Source organism: Canis lupus, chromosome 2 (genome assembly GCF_048164855.1).
Source record: "Canis lupus baileyi chromosome 2, mCanLup2.hap1, whole genome shotgun sequence".
NCBI classification, from domain to species: Eukaryota; Metazoa; Chordata; class Mammalia; order Carnivora; family Canidae; genus Canis; species Canis lupus.
In genome coordinates, this window is record NC_132839.1 from 39,383,755 (window position 1) to 39,408,771 (window position 25,017).

General features: G+C 38.1%; 1 protein-coding gene across 1 annotated transcript in view; it reads left to right on the forward strand.

Annotated features, from left to right (window-relative positions):
• TRPM1 (transient receptor potential cation channel subfamily M member 1) overlaps nt 1–22,551 on the forward strand; it is a 123,496-nt gene extending 100,945 nt beyond the window's left edge. The window contains exons 29-30 of the mRNA XM_072784708.1: nt 389–521; nt 21,279–22,551. Of these exons, the coding sequence (XP_072640809.1) occupies nt 389–521; nt 21,279–22,551 (1,406 nt within the window). The remainder of the gene's footprint in view (nt 1–388; nt 522–21,278) is intronic.
• The last annotated feature ends 2,466 nt before the right edge of the window (nt 22,552–25,017 follow it).

The following is a 25,017-nucleotide window of genomic DNA, read 5'->3' on the forward strand; positions in this document are numbered from 1 at the left end:
TCTCTCTATATATATATACTCCCTTTAAGACTGCTTCAATGTGTTGTATCTGAAGAGGGTAGGACAGTAATGATGTCCACCTGACTCTATCCGTAAAATACATGCAAAGGGTTCTCCAGAAAATAGTGCTTGGTTTCACTTTGCAAATAGCTGTCATAGTGGTGTTTTGTGTTAAAAAAAAGTAAGCCATTTTGCTCCAGCAGAAAGATGGTTTCTGCATATTACAACCTGTTTAAGTAATAAACCATTGGTGTAGTCAGAGAATTGCCTACAAGTGACAACAAGTGAGTTCAATTCAGGTTGATTCGTGGAATTCGCAATAATGCAACTAAATTGATTATTTATGGTTGGGGCTCATTTCTCAGCAAATGCTTCTCCCTTTACGCAGAGCTGTTTCTCAGCGATGAGGAGCTGAAGAGGCTGCACGAGTTCGAGGAGCAGTGTGTTCAGGAGCACTTCCAGGAGAAGGAGGATGAGCAGCAGTCGTCCAGCGATGAGCGCATCCGCGTCACTTGTGAGAGGTGCGCCCAGCCCGGGGCCAGTGGTGGCCCGTGGTGGCCCTCGATGGCCTACAGGCCAAGGGTTTGCGGGCTCCTCCGCCCCATTCTACAGGGGATGCCAACGTCCATATAAATGTTCACTCCCAAATTCTCTTCTTTGTTCAAACTTTGGATTCTTTGCGTGTTTTTACCCCAAAACAATGTGAAAATATCCACCGTGAAATGGTGATTGTAAATTGTATAGAGAAGGGAATGCTGCATTGCAAATATTCCAGGCCCAAACTAAGCCAAACCAAACTGAAAAAAACCCTGACCGTTCTTGCCCACTCCTAAAGTAAGAGGTTTTATTGCAATTACCCTGCATCAATGAGAGAAAATCCAGCTGCAGGGCTGTGTAAATGCCGGGGAAGCCATCTTTTGACTTGGGGTTGCCTTGTCAAGGAATAGTATTCCCCTAGGGACTGACCTGCTCTTCGTGCCTTAATGTTCCTGTTGCTCCTTTCCCAACCTGGCAGAGCAGAGGTAAGGGCTCCCTCCTCTCTGCTTCTATGCCACCAGGAACTTTGGGAGGAGCAGAAGTGTCTGTCTTCCATGAGATGGGAAGCTTCTAAACTAGGGCATGATGTGTTTTTCAGACAATTTAACATCCTGGGTCCTGGCAAAATCACTATCATCCATATGCTAGTGCTTAATAAATGCAGAACGAATGAATGCATACGTGCATGAATCTATGAATGAGCAAATGAAGGCAGGCCAGGAAGAGCCAGAAAGGATGACATTTTCTGGACTTTCCAGTGTTGCTCTTCCTGCAGCTGGGAAAGAGTAACCAGCATAGGGCAGACAAAAACAATAAAATTACACTATCTATATCTTTCAAATCATATGATTTTAAGAACCTTCATCACTTAATACAATCAGTGTAAGCTATTGTTATTATTACTCAAAGAATGTGGTAATTGATAAAATATCCTTCCAAAGAGTTTAAGCAGCAATGCAGGTAGAAGGACGATGCCTAAGGGGATACTAGCTTACCATTCCATCCTTCAGTCCTCAGAATCAAAGTGTCTAGCACAGTTACATGTATTTATTGACAGACATAAAGACATTCGAAAGAATATTTCGGAAACCATCTAGTTGAGGGTCTCAACAATTACAACACGATTCACAATACACCTTCAGGTCTCCCTGGTGTGCCTGTTTAGGCCGGTGGCTGCCACAGTCCATGGGAGAGACAACGCCCCTGGCAGCTGTAGCTCTCTGGGCCCTTACCCATCCAGCACTGGACACCTTGTAATCCAACCTGCCAAATTTAAGGGTTATCTGTACTAACTTTTGGCCTTAATAAGATACATTTTCAATAAAACTTTTCAGTGCTTCTTTGCTGTTTTAATAGTAATTACTAAGCTTTTAAGATATAAAAATTTCTTCCTGAGAAAGATAAGCTACCCCCATCTTAATATTCTAAAATTTCAACTTTTTTAGTTAGACATTAACTTGGATTTGATCACAGCCAGTAATTTACAATGGAAATTGTGTTTTGTTTCACTCTGCCTTTTCCCCTCCTCCCTTCTCCCAGCATTGTTTGGATTTTTACCATTCTTAGAGCAAGCCTCCAAGAATGTGGTTATCAGGTCACTACCAAACTGCATTTTCCTCTTGGGGCTCTGTGCACACGTAATAGGAATGAAAATGTGCTGGGCCGTAAAAACATCTACTTCCCGTTTCCCTTCATTGAGATCTCCAAGAGTGATGGGAGAGCATTCCTGCCCCTCCCGTTCACTTGTTGACCATTTCTAGGCTGAATCACAGATGCATATCAAAGACAAAAGGAGGAGAAAGTCTGGGGAGAAGGTGCCTTTCCTTCACCCTTCACCAGGACAGTTGAGGAACAAGAAAGAAGGTTGAAGAATAGAAATAAAACTAGTTCTTTTTACCTAAATTTGACACCAGTGATTACTTTTTAAAAAAAAAAAAAAAGATTGTATTTATTTATTCATGAGAGACACAGAAAGAGAGAGAGGCAGAGACACAGCCAGAGGGAGAAGCAGGCTCCCTGCAGGGAGTCTGATGTGGTACTGGATCCCAGGACCCCAGGATCACGTCCTGAGCCAAGGGCAGATGCTCAACCACTGAGTCACCCAGGCGCCCCACCAGTGATTACTTTTTAAAATCAAATTTTTGAGTACTCAGATATTTTTGTCATTTTTAAAAATCTTCTTTACATATTGGGTTGTTTTTATTTTCCGGGTCACCATTTGCCATTTGATGATTCTGCTGTTCTCTCAGCTGTCATCCCAGCTCCTTTCACTTTGCGGGGTCTGGTTAGGAGGGAGCCTCTATGAAAGGTGCTGTTGGCATCAGTCTCTGCCTGGCCTCCTTCTTGTCAGGTACCTTTCAAAACCTGAGCCAGCAATTTGCATGACTCAGTCTTACAAACATGTTCACACAAGAAGTTTACATACTTGTGCTCCTTCATGCAGGGTGTTTTGAGGCCTTCTGTGGAGGAAGCACATTCATGGCTTTCCCTTAATGTTTGGAAAGTAATATATAAAGTTCTAACAATTTCACCATCTTGTGAGATCCAACATTTAGTCCCTCAATCAGAGATTTACAGTATGATTCAGTTTTTAGTTAGCAACAACACTGCAGCAAGGTACTTAGCTCAAAGCCCCACCCAGCATGCCCACTTAGCTGACTTAGGGCACTGCACTCAACGGATTTCTTCCCAAAGTTGGACATGCTCTGGGCTCTGAGAGTGGCTCCACTAGCCATCTCATTTAGCAAGACAGACACTGTCAAATCATCAAATTCTGCTTTCTTCCCCCATGAATGAATCATGATCCCGACTCCACCTCTTTCCTTCTCTATCACCAGCACACTAGTACAAGCTACTAGCATTTTTCACTAGGATTCCTGCAGTTGCTCTCATAGCATCTGAGCTCTCCATAATCATTTCTGCTCTTTCAATTCATTTTTGCGCTCACTAACTAGACTTCACTCTGGTTGCATCGCTCCCCACTAGCTCTCTTTAAAAGCCTTTGAGTGGCTCCCATTGCTCCCAGGTCCAGCCTCACTCTGGACTGTCCTCCTTTCATGCTTGGCGTTCAGTTTTGCTAGCCTTCTGTCACTTCCTCTAAGCCACCACTCCCTTCCTGCCATAGGAGTTTTGTACATGTTGTTCCCTCTGCCTGCTCACCCTTTGGATCTTTGCTCAAATGTCAATTCCTTATGGAAAACTTCCTTGATCACCTCATACCTTAGACTAGGTTAAGAAGTCTGCACATCTCAACATAGCAAGAGCTTGAGTTTCTGAATGAATGGATAACTAAAAAATTCATGTCCTGACCTGAATGCAATTTCCATCCTATCCTCAATGAATATCAAATAGGATGTCAACTATGCTCCCCCCAGGTTTGAAACCGATTTTGCTGTTGGCAACTAGGAACGGTCTCAATAAACAAATGATTCTGCTACCCATAATTGTCAGGAAGAATCTTTAATATCAGCAACGCCAAAACAACTTGTGGTGTTGACAGGTGTTGCTTCTTTGCCTGAAAGGTTAATATCAGATAACCAAGAGGGCTGGTGAAAGAATATTTTATAACTTCTGCCAGCACAACCAAGGTAAAGTTCGTCAACCTAGATATTCTATCTCATCATATCAGACTAATACCTAGTAACATGTATCTTTATCAATCAGAATTTGAAAGCCATCTCTGTATCTCTTGGAAAATCCACTGCTGAACACATCATTCCTTTTGTGGTTTGGCATCCCCTGGTTCACAGATTCAAGAACAACTGAGTTGAAAAGAATCTTTTCTAAAATAATTTCATCAGAGATTCAACTTCCTTTTCTTGAACAATGAGAATTATGTAAGCCAGTGTGTTTTCCTTTTTTCCATGGCATCAAGGAAGCTTAGGACCAAACTTAATATTTAATTATAACAAGTACATTGTTATAGGTTTTTGGAATACATGGTGAACATTGCCTCCTTACTATCTCTTGTTTACTCATTCATATCTTCTATTTGCATAAATTTTATTTTGCATATATGATATTTTCAAGTATGCAGGCTATATAATTCATAAAGTATACATTTTCAATGCTGTGGTCTTGTATTTAAGCATCTATGGGTCTTAGACTAGCTAAACCTATAATAGAAGGTTTGGATTCCACCAAGACTTCTGGGTCATATGCTCACATGTTGTATTTGTGGATCTGGGCTAAGGTGTTGGGTTTCCTCTAGGCTTGATTAGGAAAGCAGCAATTTCTGGTCTTGAGATCTTATTTGGCATCCTCTTCCTGAGTGATCAAGAAGAGATGCTGGTAACAGAGACCATAACAAGAAAGACAAGAAGGAGAGAAATTAGATAGTCAGTAGAAGAAGACCTGAAAGAGAGATGAGTCTCAGAAAAGAGGTGGGTGATTCCTCTGATATGGACAGGATCATAGAAAGACAAACACATAGTGATGGGAGAGAAGTTTGGGGAAGATTCCATCTGAATGTCTTAATCTCAGAAATTAACTGGAGTCAAAGTTGCTTGGATTATGGGGAAGGGGTGAGATTAAATGTTAGAATTTGTGTCTGGTAAATGACCATCTTCTTCCTTACCTGACTTTGAGAGCCAATTCAGCGAGAGATGCAGACATCAGGCAGATAGAGATAAAAATAGTATTGGCTTTACAGTAATAAATGTTGTGCCAGAGGATATGGTTCAGTTCTCGCCAAATACACAGAATTAGCCATAGCCACTCAGTCACAAGCAACTGCTGGCCTCTCTTCTCACAGGCAGAATCAGCTTTCCCCACTAAGCTTACCATATGAACAAAACAAAGTAAGAACCCATGCTCTATGCAGGCAGCTGGCCCCCAAAGAGAGAGAGAAAAGCAAGCTGGTGTTCTGGTCTTCAAACTCCAATCAGAAAATCAGTCCTCCTCAAGAATAAATAAAGGACTGTAGAGAGGCCAAGAATTTCACACTAATATAAAGTCCAGACACATAGGAAGGAATGACAGGAATGGGGAAAGAGTACCCTCTGGTAACATTATAGACTTGAAGCCACTAGAGAGGATTTGAGTTCACCTTTTGGGAAAATATGATAGGAAGGAGCTAGCCAAGAGATTGCTCAGAAGGAATACTGAGGACCTAAGTAAAATTAGCTAATATGATTTTGTATTGGGCCAAGTCAAGGTGATTCCCATGACCTTTAACAGTGACTCTCTAGAACCCAAGGGCAAGGATACAGTTAGTGAATGGAGCATGGGGCATAGCAAAAAGGAGGCTGAAAGGGACCTATGTTCCCAAGAACCAATCAGTGGGGATACCACAATGATATTAGTGTTTGCAAATGGTAGCATAAACATATTACACTACCTCAAGGTACCATTTTTCCCTGCCCAGCTGTTGAGCTCTAGTGGCAAAATGACACGACTATGCTGGAAGGGAGAGAGAACCTAGGATATCACTAAGGGCTTCAGTGAGTGGTTGACCAGAGTCTTGCCTGAACAAGACAAGTGGAATATAGCCAGAAAAGGCTAATGACTTAGATGACTTGAATTTTAGAAACCAAGGATATCTGAAGTATGGCCATGTTGGTATATATAAATGATGATTTTAGCCTAGAGCTAAAATCCTGTAGAGTTTAACATTCTTTTGGTAAGTCTTCAGTATTTTGTTTATTAAAAACAATGAGAAAGCTGGAAGATTTCAGACTTAAGTCTTGATCTTTGTTTAGTCTTTCACGTATAAATACTCTGTAAGTAAGCACAACCAAGTTCCATCCTGAGCGTTCTCACTATAATTACTAAACTTAAAAGGCAGCCTCATATGAAGAAGTAGATAGAAATTAAAATAGCTGGATATAAAATTTGGACTAGATCAGACAAGTTTATGATCTGTAGACCTGGAATAAAATTACAGGGTAAGAATACTCTAAGAACTCAATATAGAATACCATGCAACCTTGAAACATGGGTTTCTTCAAGTATAAACTGGATTTCCAGTAACATTATGTTTTTAGGTTAACATTGAACTCTATCATTAAGGAAATATTCCCATATAATTTATAAGATGCCTTGCAGGTGAAGGGTAATGATTGCACTTGAAAAGATGACTGCACATAAAACAGGTTTTAGTAACTAGCTTACTACAGAACTCCAAATATCTAAGTTCTTGGTTTTAAGAAACACACACATGGACTCTTATCATGAGACCATGAATTTGGGCCTTATATTTAATAGATAAGAGTCTATGAAACTCCAATAAAGTTATACCATATATAAGTATTCTCTTGGAAGTTACCACAAAAGTGCCACAAATTTATATACTGTTGTGCCTCTTATTTGAATGAAATGGAAAACATTATTTACAATGCCTTTAAAAAATGTGTTCTAATTAAGCTACGTTCAGGTTTAGTTGCATAATGTCCAAAACGAAATATCCTAGATAATAGATATATGAAGATACAGATGAAAGCATCTGGAGATTTGCAATCACACCTACTTCACACGGTCACATTATTTTACACTTGCATAGCATTTACAACTCACAAGGTGCTTTCACTGACACAATTTCACTTAATTCTCACAACACCATCATGCTACTATGGTTGTTAATTGCTGTTTATTGTCACTGGTGACAGATGTATAATAAAGAGGAGCTGATGGAGCACTTCATCCCTAATGTGAATATGGGCACAACTCAAAGAGAATCCTGAAGTTAACAAAATATTGATCATAAACAGCCCTTCTTTCTTGAAAACAAGCTAAAACAAAGAGTCCTGATGTGCAATGTCAGTTTCTAATCTGGTATAGTTATCTCTCACTTTCTTAATTTACAAAACAAGTAGAATTATATATGTGCCAGATTTTGAGACTGGTGAGGGAATGTGGGCTTTGAACAGAAAATCCTGTAGACTAATCTGTGCTAATCTCTGAATCAAACAGAAATGTGAAGGGAACAAATTTAGCTATTATTAACTAGGATTGATAAAGCCAGTTAGGTTCTGGACTCTCAGTGATTTTAGTAGGAGACATAAAGTAGTAAAAGACAGGGCAAATATTGTCATAAATCAAGTGCGGCTTAAATTTTATTCAAAGACAGGAGCATGATTACTTTGGGCCCAGCCAGTTTATAGATTTCACTTGGTTCTAGTTTCCTCTGATATAAAAGGCTAACCCTCACGAATTGTTCTTCTGGCCTGCCAGCTGAAATTCAGATGTTTGGTAGTTAGAAAAATGGCCTTAGTGACTTTGCCAAAGTATTCTAAATGGAAGAATTTTGGCTGCGAAGGGAATGCCACCATGGTGTGTGAAATAAAACCTAGTGAATCTACTTAGTGATCTATATGTAAATCCAAACAGAAATAATTAGAGAAGCCATGAATTCAAATTGGTGAAAATGGATAGAAGTAGATCTGTAAGAAATCAATATTTCAGTCTAAGACAGTGCATTTGTAGCACAAAAATGTTATCCAAAGAAATAGTCTCTTTGAACCAAATACTAGTCATACTAGAATAATAGTTATAAGTAATTTGACCAAAGGATTTGAAAATCTCAAAAGCAAATACTGACCTATTTTATAAAATAAGTATTATTTTGAAAAATAATAAACAATACAGTCATGTTAATCTAATTAAATATTAGAAGCCAGGATAGCAACATAATTTTATCTACAATGGCTGGGATCCCTGGCATCACCAAGGCAGCTTTCATTCATCTGGTTCTATAAATATCAGAGGTAGCAAGTTCTAGAACAAGTTTTCTCAAACTGAGGTCATCATGTGCCCTGGCGTTTGGGGTTCTCAAGTTCTAGAAGAATTTTAGTTTTCCATCTTGATGATGATGGAATGTTTGTGAAGCAAATTTGAGGATGAGCAACAAGATGAGACAGAAAGGGAGGCTGGGGGCCAGATTCTGAAAAGTCTTGAATGTATATAAGAAACAGAAATCTTTTTTTTTTTTTAAGATTTTATTTATTTATTAGAGTCACAGAGAGAGAGAGAGAGAGAAACAGAGAGAGAGATAGAGAGAGAGAGAGATTGAGAGAGAGAAAGAGGCAGAGACACAGGCAGAGGGAGAAGCAGGCTCCATGCAGGGAGCCTGACATGCTGGGACTGATCCCGGGGTCTCCAGGATCACGCCCTGGGCTGAAGGCAGCGCTAAACTGCTAAGCCACCAGGGCTGCCCAAGAAATCTTTTTTTGAAGATAGTATTTATTTATCTGAGAGAGAGACAGAGATAGTGATAGAGATACCAAGAGAGAACATGAGCTAGGGAGGAGGAGGGGGAGCAGCAAGCTCCCCACTGAGCAGGGAGCCAGACACCAGAGCTTGATCCCACCACTCTGGGATCATGACCTGAGCTGAAGGCAGATGCTTAATTGACTGAGCTGCCCAGGCACCCCAAGAAACAAAAATCTTTATAGGATGAGGTTAAGGGCTACTAAGAAATTGGAAGGGAAAACCTGAAGCTGCATTTACATGACACTTTACATGATGCTGAGACAGTGCCGACTGTTTCTATCATAGAAATATACAAGTGGAGATTATAAGGTTTCCTTTTAACACACTCCTTGGTATCCAACATTGTAATAAAATTTGATTTTTAATCTTAAGTGTTATGAGAAACTGCTACTGTTTTTTTGTTGTTGTTTTGTTTTTTTACTGCTACTGTTTTTAAGCAAGCAAGGGGTGACATGATTGAGTACCTGTGTTACTGTTTTGGGTTGGAGCAAGAAGCCATTGGAGGCAAGGAGGCTATTCCTAATAACTAACACTTTTTGCTTTATCAGCCTGGGGTATAAAATGAGGTCGTATATCTTTTAATATTAAAGTAAATTATAGTGAGACCTCATCTTGCTTATTCAAAGAGTGCCTTCTTTCCCTTCCTATTGTTCTGCTGAGTCAGTTGTAAGAGATCCAGTGGTCCAGTAAAGTCTTTAACTATTGCATCAAGAATCAAGAAAGTGGGACCAATTCTTTCTTTTTGCTTTCTTGCTCTTTCTCCTCCTGCCACTTGGCCCTGGAAGCAGGCATAGTTGTGGAAGTGAAACGCAGAGTAAATTAATTAATTAAAGCCCCAGATTTTTTAATGGAGGTTGGAAAGGGGGAGCTCCAAGATACTAGAAACACCTAGGAGATTGTAGGGAGGAATGAACTTGCAAAAGTAACCCTACAAAGTTGCTTATGAACTTAAGAGCTCACCCCCAAACTGTGTGTATTTGTGTGTGTGTGCACATGTGTGTGCGTGCATGTGTATGTGTGTGTGTGTGTGTGTGTGTGTGTGTGTGGTTCTGCTATTAGCATCCCTAAAGGATTGAGAAAGATAAAGTGAACAAAAAATGGTAGAGTAAGGAACTCTTGGATAACTCCATAAAAGTAACAATAAAACTGTCAAAACTTTCAGAATCAACTTTTTAGAAAGATGGAAATGAACCAATGGCTTGTAACAATCTGTGAAGTGCTTACTCAAGAAACATGGCTTAATATTTTTTTTAAGTGAGCTTTGTGCATTTCAGTTTACCTAGTCCCATCCCCCACTCCTCAGTTCACTGGCAGCCATGAAAATAACAGGCTGAATTCCTGGTACTAGTGGAAGCAGAAAGAACCACATACACAAAAAGTTGCAATTATCTATTTTGACCTGTCTGGTGGCTCCCTGAAAGATTGGTTCAAAAGACTTACCTTAATTTCCCTTGACTTGGAACTAGACCAAGGCTAAATAAAACTGCTAGCCAAGGTGGGGATAGGGAGAGGGCATTTGTCATAAACATTTACATGCGAATGTTTTGGTCCCTACTCCCCAAGGTGATAAATAACAGAGTTGGGGTAAATGAGACTAACCAAAAGCTTCAGAAAAAAGGCTGGGAAATGAGATGAGATGTCCATAAGGCTTTGAAAAGTTCTAACATATTCCTGGGAATCTAGAAGGCCATAGGCATGCATATGTCTGTGCACATGCTCAGAAAATACTGAGAAGACAGAAAGCTTCCCGTTCTAGCTGACCTAAAGGCTCTGTGAAAACAGGAAGTGAAGGCTAAGACAAAGATGCAAACTCTGGCTGAGTGTTGATGATGAACATGCACAGAATCCCTCAGCAAAGACTGGGAGTTTTTTTTTATTCCAGAGATTTAAGGAATTCTCTGTTCAATCATTAGCTGACCACTGAGCTAACAGAACAGAATTTCAGTGGCCAAACACAACAAAGAATACAGGCTTTATAGAATCATTTCAGAAAAGTCACTAAATAAGCAACAACTACTATAATATGAATCAATAATTAACAAACCCTGGGGAAGAAAGAGAATCAGACTTCCAGAGTTGCCATGCAATATTACTCAAAATGCCCAGTTTTAAATAAAAAGATACGCAAAGAAACAAGACAGTATGGTCCACACCTAGGGAAAAGGCAATCAAAGAAACTGGCCCTAAGAAATCGGATGTTGGACTTTCTGACATTTATTTTTTTAAGGATTTAATTTATTTATTCACTAGAATATACAGAGGGGAGAGAGAGAGAGAGAGAGGCAGAGACACAGGCAGAGGGAGAAGCAGGCTCCACGCAGGGATCCTGACATGGGACTGGATCCTGGGTCTCCAGGATCACACCTCGGGCTGAAGGTGGCACTAAACTGCTGAGCCACCTGGGCTGCCCCTGACAAAGACTTTAAATCAGTTATTGTAAACACATTCAAAGAGCTAAAGAATACCATCTCTAAAGATCTACAGGGAAGTTGAGAATGAGGTCTCACCATATAGAGAATACAAATAAAGAGACAGAAATTATATTTAAGAAAAGGAAAGAGAAGGAGAAGGTGAAGAACCAGAAATTCTGGAATTGTAAAGTAAAATAACTGAAAGGAAAATTTTACTATAGAGTCTCAAAATCATAGCTGAGCAGGCAGAAGAAAGAATTAGTACACTTGAAGATAAATCAGTTGAGATTATCCAGTCTAAGGAAGAGAAATATAAAAGAATGAACAGATTCTCAGAGACCTGTGGAATACCATCAGCATGATAGCATACACCTAATGGGAATGCCAGAAGGAAACAAAAAGAAAGTGGCAGAAAATATCTCAATAAATAAAGGCCAAAGATTTCCCAAATTTGATGAAAAATATGAATCTACACATAGAAGTTCAATGAACTCCCAGTAAAATAAACTTCACTTGATCTTAGTCAAAAGGCCAAGAAGTGATCCAAGTAAAATAAACTCAAAGACATCCACACTTATTTAAATAGTCATCAAACTGTCATAAGCCAAAGGAAAAAATCTTGAGAGAATCAAGAGAAAAGCAACTCATCACACACAAAGCATCCTCAATAAAATAAAAGGCTGACCTCTCGCTGGAAACCCGGGAGCCCAGAAGGCAGAGGGATGAAATATTCAAAGTGCTGAAAGAAAAAGACTATTAACCAAGAATAGTGTATCTAGCAAAACAGTGTTTCAAAAAATGAAGGAGAAATTAATATATTCCCAGATAGCAAACACTGAAAGAATTTGTAACTACTAGACCTGCCCTAGTAGAGATACTAAGAAGTCCTTTGGGTAGAAATGAAAGTTCGCCAGACTACTAAAATCCACATGAAGAAATAAAGAGCACCATAATAACTACATACATAAGTATAAAAGACATTATAAGGTTACTACATAGAAAAGTATAAAAGACATTATAAATGTATTTTTTGCTTGTAACTAATTTTTTATTTTCTATGTGATTTAAAAGATAACTGTATAAAGTTATAATTACAAATCTACATTGATGGACACACAACATGTAAAGACGTAATCTGTGACAACAGCATAAAGTAAAGGAGGAAGGAATGAACTTTAAAAGAGCATATTTTTAATACTATTGAAATTAAATTGGCATTAATTTGAACTAGATTGTCATAAATTAAGATGTTCATTGTAGTCTCTAGGACAACCACTAAGAAAATGGCTAAAAAATAAATGACAAAAGACATGAAAAGGGAATTAAAATGGTACACTAGAAAATGTCTATTTAAGGGGCACCTGCATAGCTCAGTCAGTTGGGTGTCTGCCTTTGGCTTAGGTCATGATCCTAAGGTCCTGGAATCAAGCCCTATATCAGGCTCCCTGCTCAGTGGGGAGTCTGCCCCCCCTGTCCCGGCCAGGCTTATGTTCTCCCTTTTTTTCTCTCACTCACCCTCTCTCTCTCAAAAATAAGTAAATTTTCTTTTTTAAAAAAAGAAAGAAAATGTCTATTTAACACAGAAGAAGGTAGTAATGGAGGAACTGAGCAAAAAAAGACATAAGACATGTAGAAAACAAATAGTAAAATGATAGGGGTAAATTCTACCTTATCAGTAATCATATTAAATATAAATGGATTAAACTCTCCAATTAAAGCACAAAGACTGTCAGACTGTAGTTTGAAAGTAAAAGTATGGAAGATACTCCACATAAGCAGTCATCAGATTTAGTATAGCTGTGGTGCACCTGGGTAGCTCAGTTGTTTAAGTGGCTGATTCTTGAGTTCAGTTAGGATCCTGGGATCAAGCCCCACATCAGGCTCCACCCTTAGTGAGGAGTCTGGTTGAGGTTCTCCTTCCTCGTCCCTTTGCCCCTCCCCCCTCACATTCTCTCTCTCTCAAATAAATAAATAAATCTTTAAAAAATTAGTATAGCTATGATAAGTATACTAATATCAGACAAAACAGGTTTTAAGACAAGAATTGTTAATAGAGACAAAGAAGGACATTAAATTTTTAAAAAGGACATTAAATTATGATAAAATGGTCAACCTATCAAAGAGGATAATTATAAATATATGCATCTAATAGTAGAGCTTCATAATATATGAAGCAGAAACTGACAGAATTAAAGGGAGAAGCAGACAGGTCTAGAGTAATAGTTGGAGACTCTAATATCTCACATTAATGATAGAATAACTAGACAAAAGATATAAAAAATAAAAGACTTGAATAATACTATAGGCCAACTCAGCATAACAGAATACTTTACTCGACAACAGCAGGATATGCATTCTTCTCAAGAGCATGTGGAACATTATCCAAGATACACCGTATGTTAGGCCATATAGCAAATCTCACCAAATTTCTAAAAGATTGAAATTAATCAAAGTGTTTACTCTGACCACAATGAATAAGATAATAAATTAATAACAAAAGGAGATTTGGAAAATTCACAAATATATGAAAATTAAACAACACTTTATTTTTTTTATTTGTTTTTATTTTTATTTTTTAAACAACACTTTAATGACCAATGAGTCAAAGAAGAAATCATAAGGGAAATTGGAGAGTACTTTGAAGCTGGACAACAGTGTGAATGTTCTAAATGCCACTGAACTATACATTTGTACATTTAAAAATGGTTAAGATGGTAAGTTTTATGTTACATGTATTTTACAACAATGTAAACAATTTTTTTAAAGACAAAGAAAAAGTATACTTCAAGATGAATAAAACTGAAAACACAACGTAACCCAAACTTATAGTACACAGCAAAAGCAGTACTGAGAATAATTACAAAAACAGTAATTATTCTGTATTAATTACTTAAATGCCTGTTAAATTAAAACGTTTTAAATTAAATTTAACTAAATTTAATACAGGCATTAATTGAAAATGCCTGTACTTAAAAAGAAGATGGATGCCTGAGTTGCTCAGTGGTTGAGTATCTGCCTTTGGCTCAGGCTGTGATCCTGGAGTCCTGGGATCGAGTCCTGCATTGGGCTCCCTGCACAGAGCCTGCTTCTCCCTCTGTCTATGTCTCTGCCTATCTCTCTGTGTCTCTCATGAATAAATAAAATCTTTAGAAAAAGAAGAAGACAAAAGATGTCAAAAGCATTGAGTACTGAACTAATAAACAGACCACTACCAAGATCCCAAACTGATCACTGGGCTGCACACACACAGGATAGATTCCAAAAGCACTGCTAAGATTTTGAAAATTGAACTGAAATTGGAATCATAGCCCACAAAAATTATGGTGGAACTGGCATCTTGAGCCTAACCAGGTCAGTCAACTGCTAAAAGAAAAATATCAACATTCTTCATGAGATTTAAACAGGACTCTGTGTCATATGACATAGTATTAAAAATGTCTACAATATAATCTAAAATAATTTAGAATATGAAAAATTCAGAAAAATCTCAATTTACCTGGTGAAAAAAAGTCAATAAATGTCGAGGCCAAGGTAGTGCAGATGTTTGAATTATTTGATAGACTTTATTTTTTTTTATTTGATAGACTTTAAAGTAACTATTATAAAAGTGCTTGAACATAATGGCAAAGAATGTTGAAACTAATGAAAAGATAGAAAGTCTTGGAAAAAATAGATGATATAAAAAAGAACCAATGAAAAGTTTAGAACTGAAAAATATAGTAAGTGAAATTAAAATTTCACTGGCTAGCCTCCATAGCATCATCTCATCAGAGATGAGAGAGGAAGGAATCTGTAAACTTGAAGATATATATATCTTACGTAGAAACTACCTAATTTGAGCAACAGAGTAAATAAACCAGGGAAAAAAGGAACCTCATGGAACTATGAGACAATAGCAAAAGATGTGAACTATGCCATCAGAGTCTTAATAAGAAAAGAGAAAAAAAATGTGGTGCAGAAAATATTTTAAGAAATAATTACTGAAAAAAGTCCGAATTGGGTGAAAGACATATATCTACACCTTAAAGAAATTTAGCAAACATCAAACAAGAATAACTCAAAGAAATCCACACCCAGGTACATGGTAGAATCTTCTGAAAACAAAAGACAAAAAAATTACAGCAGCCAGAGAAAAATGACACATTACTTATAGGGGAACAGCTATTTAAATATGGGCAGATTTCTCACAAGAAACCAAGAAGACCAGGAAAAAGTAGCATTATGGTTTTAAAGCTGAAAAAAAAAAGAACTGCCAACCCCAAAATTCTATATGCAACACAAATTCTTCAGGAATTAATATGAAATAAAGGTCTTCTTAGAGAATTCATGATTAGAGTTGGGCTCCAAAAGATTACTACAAGAAATTCTTCAGATGGAAGAACCTATACCAGAAGTAAACTTGGACCATCAGGAATGAAGGAATGTTGGGGTTTTCAATACATGTCTATGTAATGTCTAAGACAAGCAAAGCAAAAGATGTCAACAAAAAATGGACCTGTATGGTGGCAATGTCTTCACATTCCTATTGAAGTGGTAAAATATTGTTGCTAAGGAGACTGTGAAATGTTACCATCTACTTTGTAGTCCCTAGAACAACCACTATAAAATCTATAGTAAATGATATAGTTATTTCCCAATTTATTTCTGAGGCCAGCATGACCCTGACACAAAAACCAAAGTCAGAGCTAAAAAAGAAAACTATAGACCAATAGCCCTTATGATCACAGAGACTTTTAAAACTTCATAACAAATATCAGCAAGTTGAGTCTAGCCACAACCAAGTAAAGTTTGTCCCAGGGATGAAAGGCTTTTCAATATTTGAAAATCCAGAGAATCTACTACATTAACAGTTTAAAGAAAATATATGATGATATCAAGTGGTGAAGAAAAAAACATTTCCACCAAGTTCAAAATCCATTCATGATTTAAAAAAAAAAAAAAAAAGAGGAATGCCTGGGTGGCTCAGTGGTTAAGTGTCTACCTTTGGCTCAGGGCATGATCCCAAAGTCCCACATCGGGTTCTCCACGAGAGCCTGCTTCTCCCTCTGTCTAGGTCTCTGCCTCTCTTGTGTCTCTCATGAATAACTAAAGTCTTTAAAAAAATTAAAATAAAATAAAATAAAATAAAATAATAAAATAAAATAAAATAAAATAAAATAAAATAAAATAGAGAGCAGGGTACGGATGTCCACTCTACCAGTGCTATTGAACAATGTACCAGCAGTCTTAAACTTCTGGAATTTAAAATTCCATAACTGTTCTAAACTTCAAAACTCAATAATATGGGAGAAAATAATCCAATTTTTTAAATGGGCAAAAGATGAGAATAGACACACCAAAGAAGACTTAAGTTTGGCATAAGTGCATAACAAGCACATAAAAAGATGCTCAATATTATTAACTGTTATTGAAATGCAAATTAAGACCATGATGAGATAACTCTACACACATTTACATTTAAAATAAAAACAAAATAAAAACATACTGACAATACCAAGTGTTGACAAAGACACTGAGCTGCTGGAACTCTCCTACACTGCTGGTAGGACTATAAAATGGTACAGCCACTCTGAAATACAGTTTGACAGTTTCTTATAAAGCTAAACATACACTCACTGTATTCTCTAGATATGAAATGAAAACTTATTGGTTCAGCCACTATGAACAATGATACGGAGTTTCCTCAAAAATTTAAAAATAGAACTATCAGATGATCCAGTAATTCCACTGCTGGGTACATCTCCAGCCCCTACTCTTCCTCCATCTTGCCTCTCTCTCCTCATATCCAAAGGAAATGAAAACAGAGTATCAGGAGATAAATGCACTCTGATGTTTATTGCAACATTATTGTAATAGCCTAGGTCTGTCCACAACAGATGAATGGATGAAGAAGACATGGTTTTATATATACAGTGAAATAGTATTTAGCCACGACAAAGAAAGAAACCCTGCCACTTGTGGCAACATGGATGGCCCTTGGGGTCATGAGGCTTAAGTGAAATAAGTCAAACAGAGAAAGAGAAATGCTGTATGATCTCATGTACATGTGGTATCAGCAAAAGCTAAAGTCATAAAAATAGAGAGTAGAATGGTGGTTACACAGGGGTTACCATGGGAATTGAGGATATGTTTTTTAGGGGTACAAACTTGCAACCAGTAAATAAATAAGTCCTGGAGGTCTACTGTACAACATAGTGGTTATAGTAAAAAAAATACGGTATTATTAACTTAAGCATTGCTAAAATACTAGATCTTAATTGCTCCTACCACAAAAAAATAAAGGATAATTATGTGACATTATAAAGGTGTTAGCTAACACTACAGTGTTAATCCCATTGCCATATATAAATGTATCAACACATTTGACATCTTAAATTTACCCAGTGGATGATTCATACAACTGAATACTAAAAGAAGAAATAGTCCATTTACTGTATGAAAATTTCTAAGAGAAAAATTCAAAAAAGAAATGTAAAATTAGAAATATGGCATGCAAGGAAAATATTTTTAAGACCGAATCACTTAGCCTGAGAATAGCTTTTTATTCTGTGCTATGCTGAAAAATATTTCACTCTATGCTGAAAGAAAAGCAGAATCAAGACTTAGTAAGAAAGTTCATATCTTGCTCTATGAGATATGACAGACTTATATGTTTTCCTGTCACTCAGTGTGTCAACAGATCTGGGACTCTTGTCAAAGTGTTTCCTAGCTAGCCTGTCTTTCCACATCTGAAATGGAAATCACTCTTCGCATGGATGTCAAGATTTGTGAAATGTCTCAAGTTATTGTGGGAAGTCACAAAATATGGCTAGCACAGGAGATGGTTTCTTATCCATCCTTTTTGTTCATCATTTCAGATATAAGTGAACTTAAACTCATTTATTTCTTTCTCCTCTCATACATACTATAAAAACTCAATACAGTGTCCCTTGATTAGGTACAACCATTTAAACTTTGTTGTTCCATTGCAGCAACTGTCAACAAAGTTGAAATAAGCATCTGATAATTTTTCTTTATCGAAACCACATCATGAAACATTATTTCTTCCACAGTTTCAACTAAGGGAGTGGCAGAAGGAACAGGTGGAGATTTAGAGACACCTGCAGAGTAGTCCTATCCCACTATGGAGATTGGTAGCTTATTCAATGCAAGGGTTGAAGTAGGGAGGCAGAGTAACAGTAAGGGAGACTAAAGAATCAGATGACTTTGAGATTTCCTTTTTGTTTTTTTATTTAAGTGTGGTTGACACACAATGTTACACGAGTGTTAGGTGTACAAAGGTGATCTGACAACTCTATATGTTATGCTCTGCTCACCACCAGTGTAGCTACCATCTGTCATTACACAACACTAGTATAATACTACTGAGTATGTACCTTCCCTCTCCTTGGCTTATTCTATAACCAGAGGCCTGTACCTCCCCCTCCCCTTCATCCATTTTGCCCATCCTCCCTCCCCCTCCTCTCTGGTAATACCAGTTTGTTCTCTGCATTTAGGGATCTGTTTTCATTTCATTGTTTGTTCACATGTTTTCTTTTTTAGATTCTCCTACAAGTGAAATCATATGGTATTTGTCTTTCTCTGACTTCATTGAGCATAATACCCTCTCAGTCCATTCATGTTGTGACAAATAGCAAGTTTCTTTTTTATGTATGAGTGGCTGGCAATGCTGTTATCTGAATTAGGTAATGCAGGAAAAACAAAGGCAGAGAATTATAAAAGATGAGAGGAGAGATACTTATCTATATTCTACCAGTGTATTTATTTTTCAAAGTTTGTACAGCTGCATTATCTCTTAATGTAGTATTTGTTAAAGGATCTCAAGTTTGACTTTACAAAGGAGATTATGGATCTTAACACAAAAGGAATCATTGAGGGTAACAGATTTGAAGTAAGCAAGATGACATTACATTTAACAGAGAAAATCAAGTCTTACTTGAGTTAATATAAGTTTATAGCAAAAGTTCTCTTGGTCCCTGAAATGCAAGAGAAGAAAGAACCCTTAGAACCTGTAGTATCTATGGTACAGAAGTCAGGACTTCTCATACACAGTGAATTTGGTCCTCCTGGTGGTGAATTTCCAGGAAGCCAGACCCTTCCTGCTCAAATGATGTGGTTTCCTAGGGGACATATAAATAGTCTTTTCCTCCATAAAAAAAAGTTAAGAATAGAAGCCAAGGACCCTCCCACACATCAGAGTGCAGCTGTCAATGTGGCCAACAGAAGCACAGCATTGGCAAAAGCAGCTCTAGAAGAATGTAGGGAAGGGTAACCACAGAGGTAGCAGGGAGTAAGGAAAACACAGGAGACATAGTCAGAAGAAACTTAGTGCAGAAAAGAGCAGCACGCATTCAGGGCATGGGTAAGCGGGAAGCAAGGAGAACAGGTGAAAGGATTTATAAGGATATGTAAAGAAGGTAGCAAGGACCTGCTAGACACAGACTCAATGCAAACTGGGTGGCCCTAGAGACTGCCTGTACGCTTCTAAGAAAAGATCAGAAGGTGGGAAAGAAACGAAGTATGACAGAATCAGACTGAAGCATTGGTCTTCACCCAGGGACGAACCTGCTGAAACAGAGCACCACACTGCTGGCTCAGAGTCCAGAGGCTTCTGCCTGGGAGCCATGATTCACATTGCCCACCCCTACCATGTCCTGAGGAGCAAATTCAAATTTTATTTTTATTTTTAAAATTATTTATTTATTTATTTACTTACTTACTTACTTACTTATTTGAGAGAGAGAGAGAGTAGGTGCATGTGTGAGTGGGGTTGGGGGAGGGAAGCACAGAGGAAGTGGGAGAGAGAATCTCAAGCAGACTCCCCGCTGAGTGTGAGCTGAGGAGGGAGAGGCTCCATCTCGTGACCCTGAGATAGTGACCTGAGTCAAAATCAAGCGATGGATGCTCAACCAACTGAGCCACCCAGGTGCTCCAAATTCAACCTTTAGAAGGCAGTGCTAGGTGCTGGGTGTACTTCTGCCTCTTAGAGTTAACTTTCATGAACTGGTTGAAAAAATTCATACTGTATGTTTTTTTGAAACATAAAACATAGTCTATACCAGCAGGCTTTAGTTCCAACAACACTGTGGTTTCATAAGTTGTTGCCTGATCTTCTAGGAGTTAAAAATCTGACAGCAGATATTTATAATCAGCCATGATTTTTTTTTTTAAGATTTATTTATTTATTTATCATAGACAGAAAGAGAGAGAGGCAGAGACACAGGAGGAGGGAGAAGCAGGCTCCATGCCAGGAGCCTGACGTGGGACTTGATCCTGGGACTCCAGGATCGCGCCCTGGGCCAAAGGCAGGCGCTAAACCGCTGAGCCACCCAGGGATCCCCAGCCATGATCTTTTTTAAAAGAACCAATTAAGGAATTACTAATTATTAAATATAATGAGCAATTTAAAATTAGCAGTAATTCTTCTGATAATTAAATGACCTCTTGTCCCTTAAGTAAACCATCTGATAAGCTGTACTAAATTACTAACAATTCATCTTCTGAATCCCCTGAACTTCAAATAGGATTTTAATTAATTTTACCCTCATAACCATTAATTGCTGATAGCTATAATCAAACCTCAAAAACCTAAGTGCTAGTATCTTCCTTTATTCTCAAAGGCAACATGATGTACCAGCTAAGAGACAAAAGCTGGAGCAAATGTTAGAGGTACATTGTGTGCATTCAAAAGTACACTGTGTGCAGCTCCATTGCTTACCAGCCATGTGACCTTGGACAAATTATTTACACTATGACTTGATTACCTCATTAAAATGGGGATGATGATAATAATGCTTACCTCACAGGGCTGTTGTGAAGATTAAACTAGCCTAGAATAGTGCCACAGTAAGTACTTATTAGCAAATATATAAGACATTTAGAGCCATGAATGGTAAATAGTATGCACTGTGTGTTAACTGTATTTCTGTTACTTTCTAATGCTCCTCACAGTCATTTTTAGTAGTTTGAAGTATGAAGTAGTTTGAAGTTTGAAAATATGCCCAATGAACAATCATGATTCTCAAAAGACAGAAAAATCATATGACAATAATGACATTATACTTTTGTTTTTAATATTTAGTTCATCTCAGGGTAATAAATCTATCCCTTTGTGTTCACCAGAGTTGAAAACATGTCAATGAGATTGGAAGAAATCAATGAAAGAGAAAATTTTATGAAGACGTCCCTACAGACTGTTGACCTTCGACTTTCTCAACTGGAAGAACTGTCTAACAGAATGGTGAATGCTCTTGAAAATCTCGCAGGAATTGACAGGACGGACCTGATACAGACACGGTCCCGAGCTTCTTCTGAATGTGATGCAACTTATCTCCTAAGACAAAGCAGTATCAATAGTGCCGATGGCTACAGCATGTATAGATACCATTTTAATGGAGAGGAGTTGCTGTATGAGGATGCTTCTCTATCCATGCCACCAGGGACAGGATTCAGGAAAAAAGCCTGTTCCTTCCGAATGAAAGAAGATAAGGAGTCAAAAATGCATCTGGTACCAGAGCGTCAGGGCAGCCTTCACCTTTTATCCAGCACAAGTCCTCCAGCAACACCAGACTGCAGTCAACTTGCATTAGACAACGTCAAAAATGCTTCAGAAATGAAATTAGGTCCAGATATTGGGATTTCAGCCAAAGATGATGGAAGGCAGGTAGACTCCAAAAGGGAAGAAACTATTCCCCCAAGTGTAAATGAAACAGATGTTATGTACGGACAGAACAAATCAGATTTTCAGAACCCTCAGCTAACAGTGGAAACAACACAGATAGAAGGCACAATTTCCTATCCCATGGAAGAAGCAAAGTTGACACGCTATCACCCTGATGAAACCTTCAGTGCTTTTAAAACCATGAAGTCCAGAAGCTTTGTATATTCCCGTGGACAAAAGCTGGTCCGTGGGGTTAACAACTGGAATACAGAGTACAGTTCAATCAGGGACCGAGCACACCCCTCTACAGTTCAGCAGTGGACGAGAGAATGGAAATATCAAGTTCAAAAGATTACACGTTCTCGAAGTACCGACATCCCTTACATTGTCTCAGAAGCTGTGATGCAAGCCGAGCATAAAGAGCAATTTACCGATATCGAAGATGATAACTGTGTGTCTGAAATGGTCCCTCAAATCTCTCATTTATCTGTAGCCGTAACTGACAGAACTGAGAAGGAAAATTTACTGTCTGTGAAACCAGACCAAACCATGGGTTTCCCATCTCTAAGGTCAAAAAGTTTACATGGCCATCCTAGGAAAGCTAGAGCCACTCAGGACAAACTAGACAGATCAGGACATGCCTGCAGTGTAAGTAACTTAGCAGTTGTGTCTGGAATTACGACAGAAGAACAGAAGGCCAAGCAAGAGAAAACTTCCACAGAAACTGAATGTTGACATATTCTGTTTCTTTGATTTTTATATCAAAATCATTGATGAATGCCATCTTGGCCATCTAATCATCAATTTCTGAAAACATTTTCACTAAAAATGTTTGGCAATTTGGACTTCAGGTTTAAAATGTAATGCACTATACGTAAAGTACTATTTTGCTAGCATGTATTAGTAAACTTAGGTTGTTTTTAGTTGGGGTATGATCAAATGACAGTGAAAATAAATTCCTCAATCAGTAAAAGATTCTATAATCTCTTTATTTCTGAAGGCCACCAAGTAGCCTAAGAAATGTCCTTGTGTGCCACCAGTAGGTTACTAATGGAGTAAAGGGATATGTAAAAAGAGAGACATGTGAAAAAGCAAACATGGAATAAAGAAGAGGAAGGAGAAGAAAAAATTGTGAGGTACAAGAAGTAAGAAGTGGAAAGGAGCCATCAGCATCATATTTTTATGGGTTTTTTATTTCTGTTTCAATATTTTATGTTTTATAATTACACAGTGAAAACAGTACACGATTATGTCAAAGATCATACTGTAATAGTTTAGGGTGACCAGGGGTTTTGTTGACGTGTAAAAATAAAGTATCCAATGTGCATTTTCCTGTTGTCATAGAGTCCCTGAGAGCAAACACAACAAAATTGTACCTCTGCCTATCCAGTGGTTTGTCCAAAGCCATGGGTAAAACCTCAGAGATACATACATCATCAAGGTGGGAATTGTTGAAAATCTCAGAGACCATTAATGGCTGAGAATACAAGGTGCTGTGCTTCAGCTTGTAAGTTCAAAAACCTACCAGACTGCTGAGGCCCCCCATGCTCATGTCAGGAGCTGCTGTCTAGGAACCCTTAAAGCCATGCCTACCACCACCACTCTTGACAATACAAACGGGCAGAGAGGGACAGAAAGGGCTCTCCTCTGGCTAGGACATAGGCCACTAAATATTCATGGAAGTTAGAGTTGGATCCTCGGCCCTTACTATCTCCCAAAAGTCTCTCTTGGGAAGTCTCAGGGAGACTCATGGAGTCCCTGGAGCACACATAGAAGGCCACCCTCATGCTTGGAGTTACATGCCTACTGTTACTTTAGTGAAGTCCCTCATGGGGGGAGGCAGGTCAGATAGAAATGATGATAATCACAAAATAGCCACTGCACCCATTCTCATTCTCATGTGAGACTCGGACTGTCACATCATCAAAAACCAGCAAGGGAAAAGAGAAAGAGAGAGATTCACCATAGTTATGTTAGTTACGTAGTTATATTAGTTATAAAGATAGTGATCAGAGATAATTAACAACTAAATGAGACTGAAATTTTTAATAATCAGGTTAAAAATCCCTGAATCGGGCTGAATTTATCAAAAAGCACTAGAATACCATTGCATGGATGATGGGGCTTTGAAATGTAAGAAATGATAACATTTACTTAATAAACAAAGCTACTGCTACATTGAGAGGTTTTTTCCTATTTTAATAGAGCTGATTTTATTTCCTTAATCTTAATTTTATTATATATATGTATATATATATATATTTTTTTTTTAATTTAATTTAAATTCAACTTGCCAGCATATAACACCCAGTGCTCATCTCATCATGTGCTCTCCTTAGTACCCATCACCTGGTTACCATATCCCCCGACCTACCTCCCCTTCTGCATGCAACACTTCGTTTGTTTCCCAGAGTTAGGAGCTTCTCATGGTTTGTCTTCCTAGTTTTTCCCCACTCAGTTTCCTTCCTTTCCCTTATGGTCCCTTACACTTTCTTACATTCCACATATGAGTAAAACTATATAATAATTGTTTTTCTCCGATTGCCTTATTTCACTCAGCATAATATCCTTCAGTTCCATCAATGCCTTGTAAATGGTAGGTATTCATCCTTTCTGATGGCTGAGCAATATTCCATTGTATAGACCACATCTTCTTTATCCATTCATCTGTCGAAGGACATCATGGCTCCTTCCACAGTTTGGCTATTGTGGACATTGCTGCTATGAAAATTTAATCAGTCCTACTACATGTGTTATTTGACCCAATGCTTAATTCATTACATTTTACCTCATTCCTAAATCTTTCCTTTTGGTGCCAAGAAAACTTTCAGCTCTTTGCCACATTCTAGAAAAAAAGGGTTTCTCAGAATAAGCTGGAGAACCTATGTTCAACAGAGTGGATATGAAGAAGGCAAACCTTATCTTTGGAACTCCCACTTCTGCATTCATTCCATAGCTACCCCCTGCCCTTTCTGAGATCTCTCCTATCTTGCCATGGGGCCAAGTCCATTCCCATAAGTTTCATGAGATTTGTGATGCCCGTAGAGGTGTTGACTGAAAGGGATGTGATATTTTCCTTTAGATATTCATCTTAAAGACCCATGGACATTGTAATGGTGGAATTTCAGAACCTGTGGCAGGGACCTGTCTTGCATACCTGAAATCATACTATATACGCACTCTACCACTCAATATAGCTCA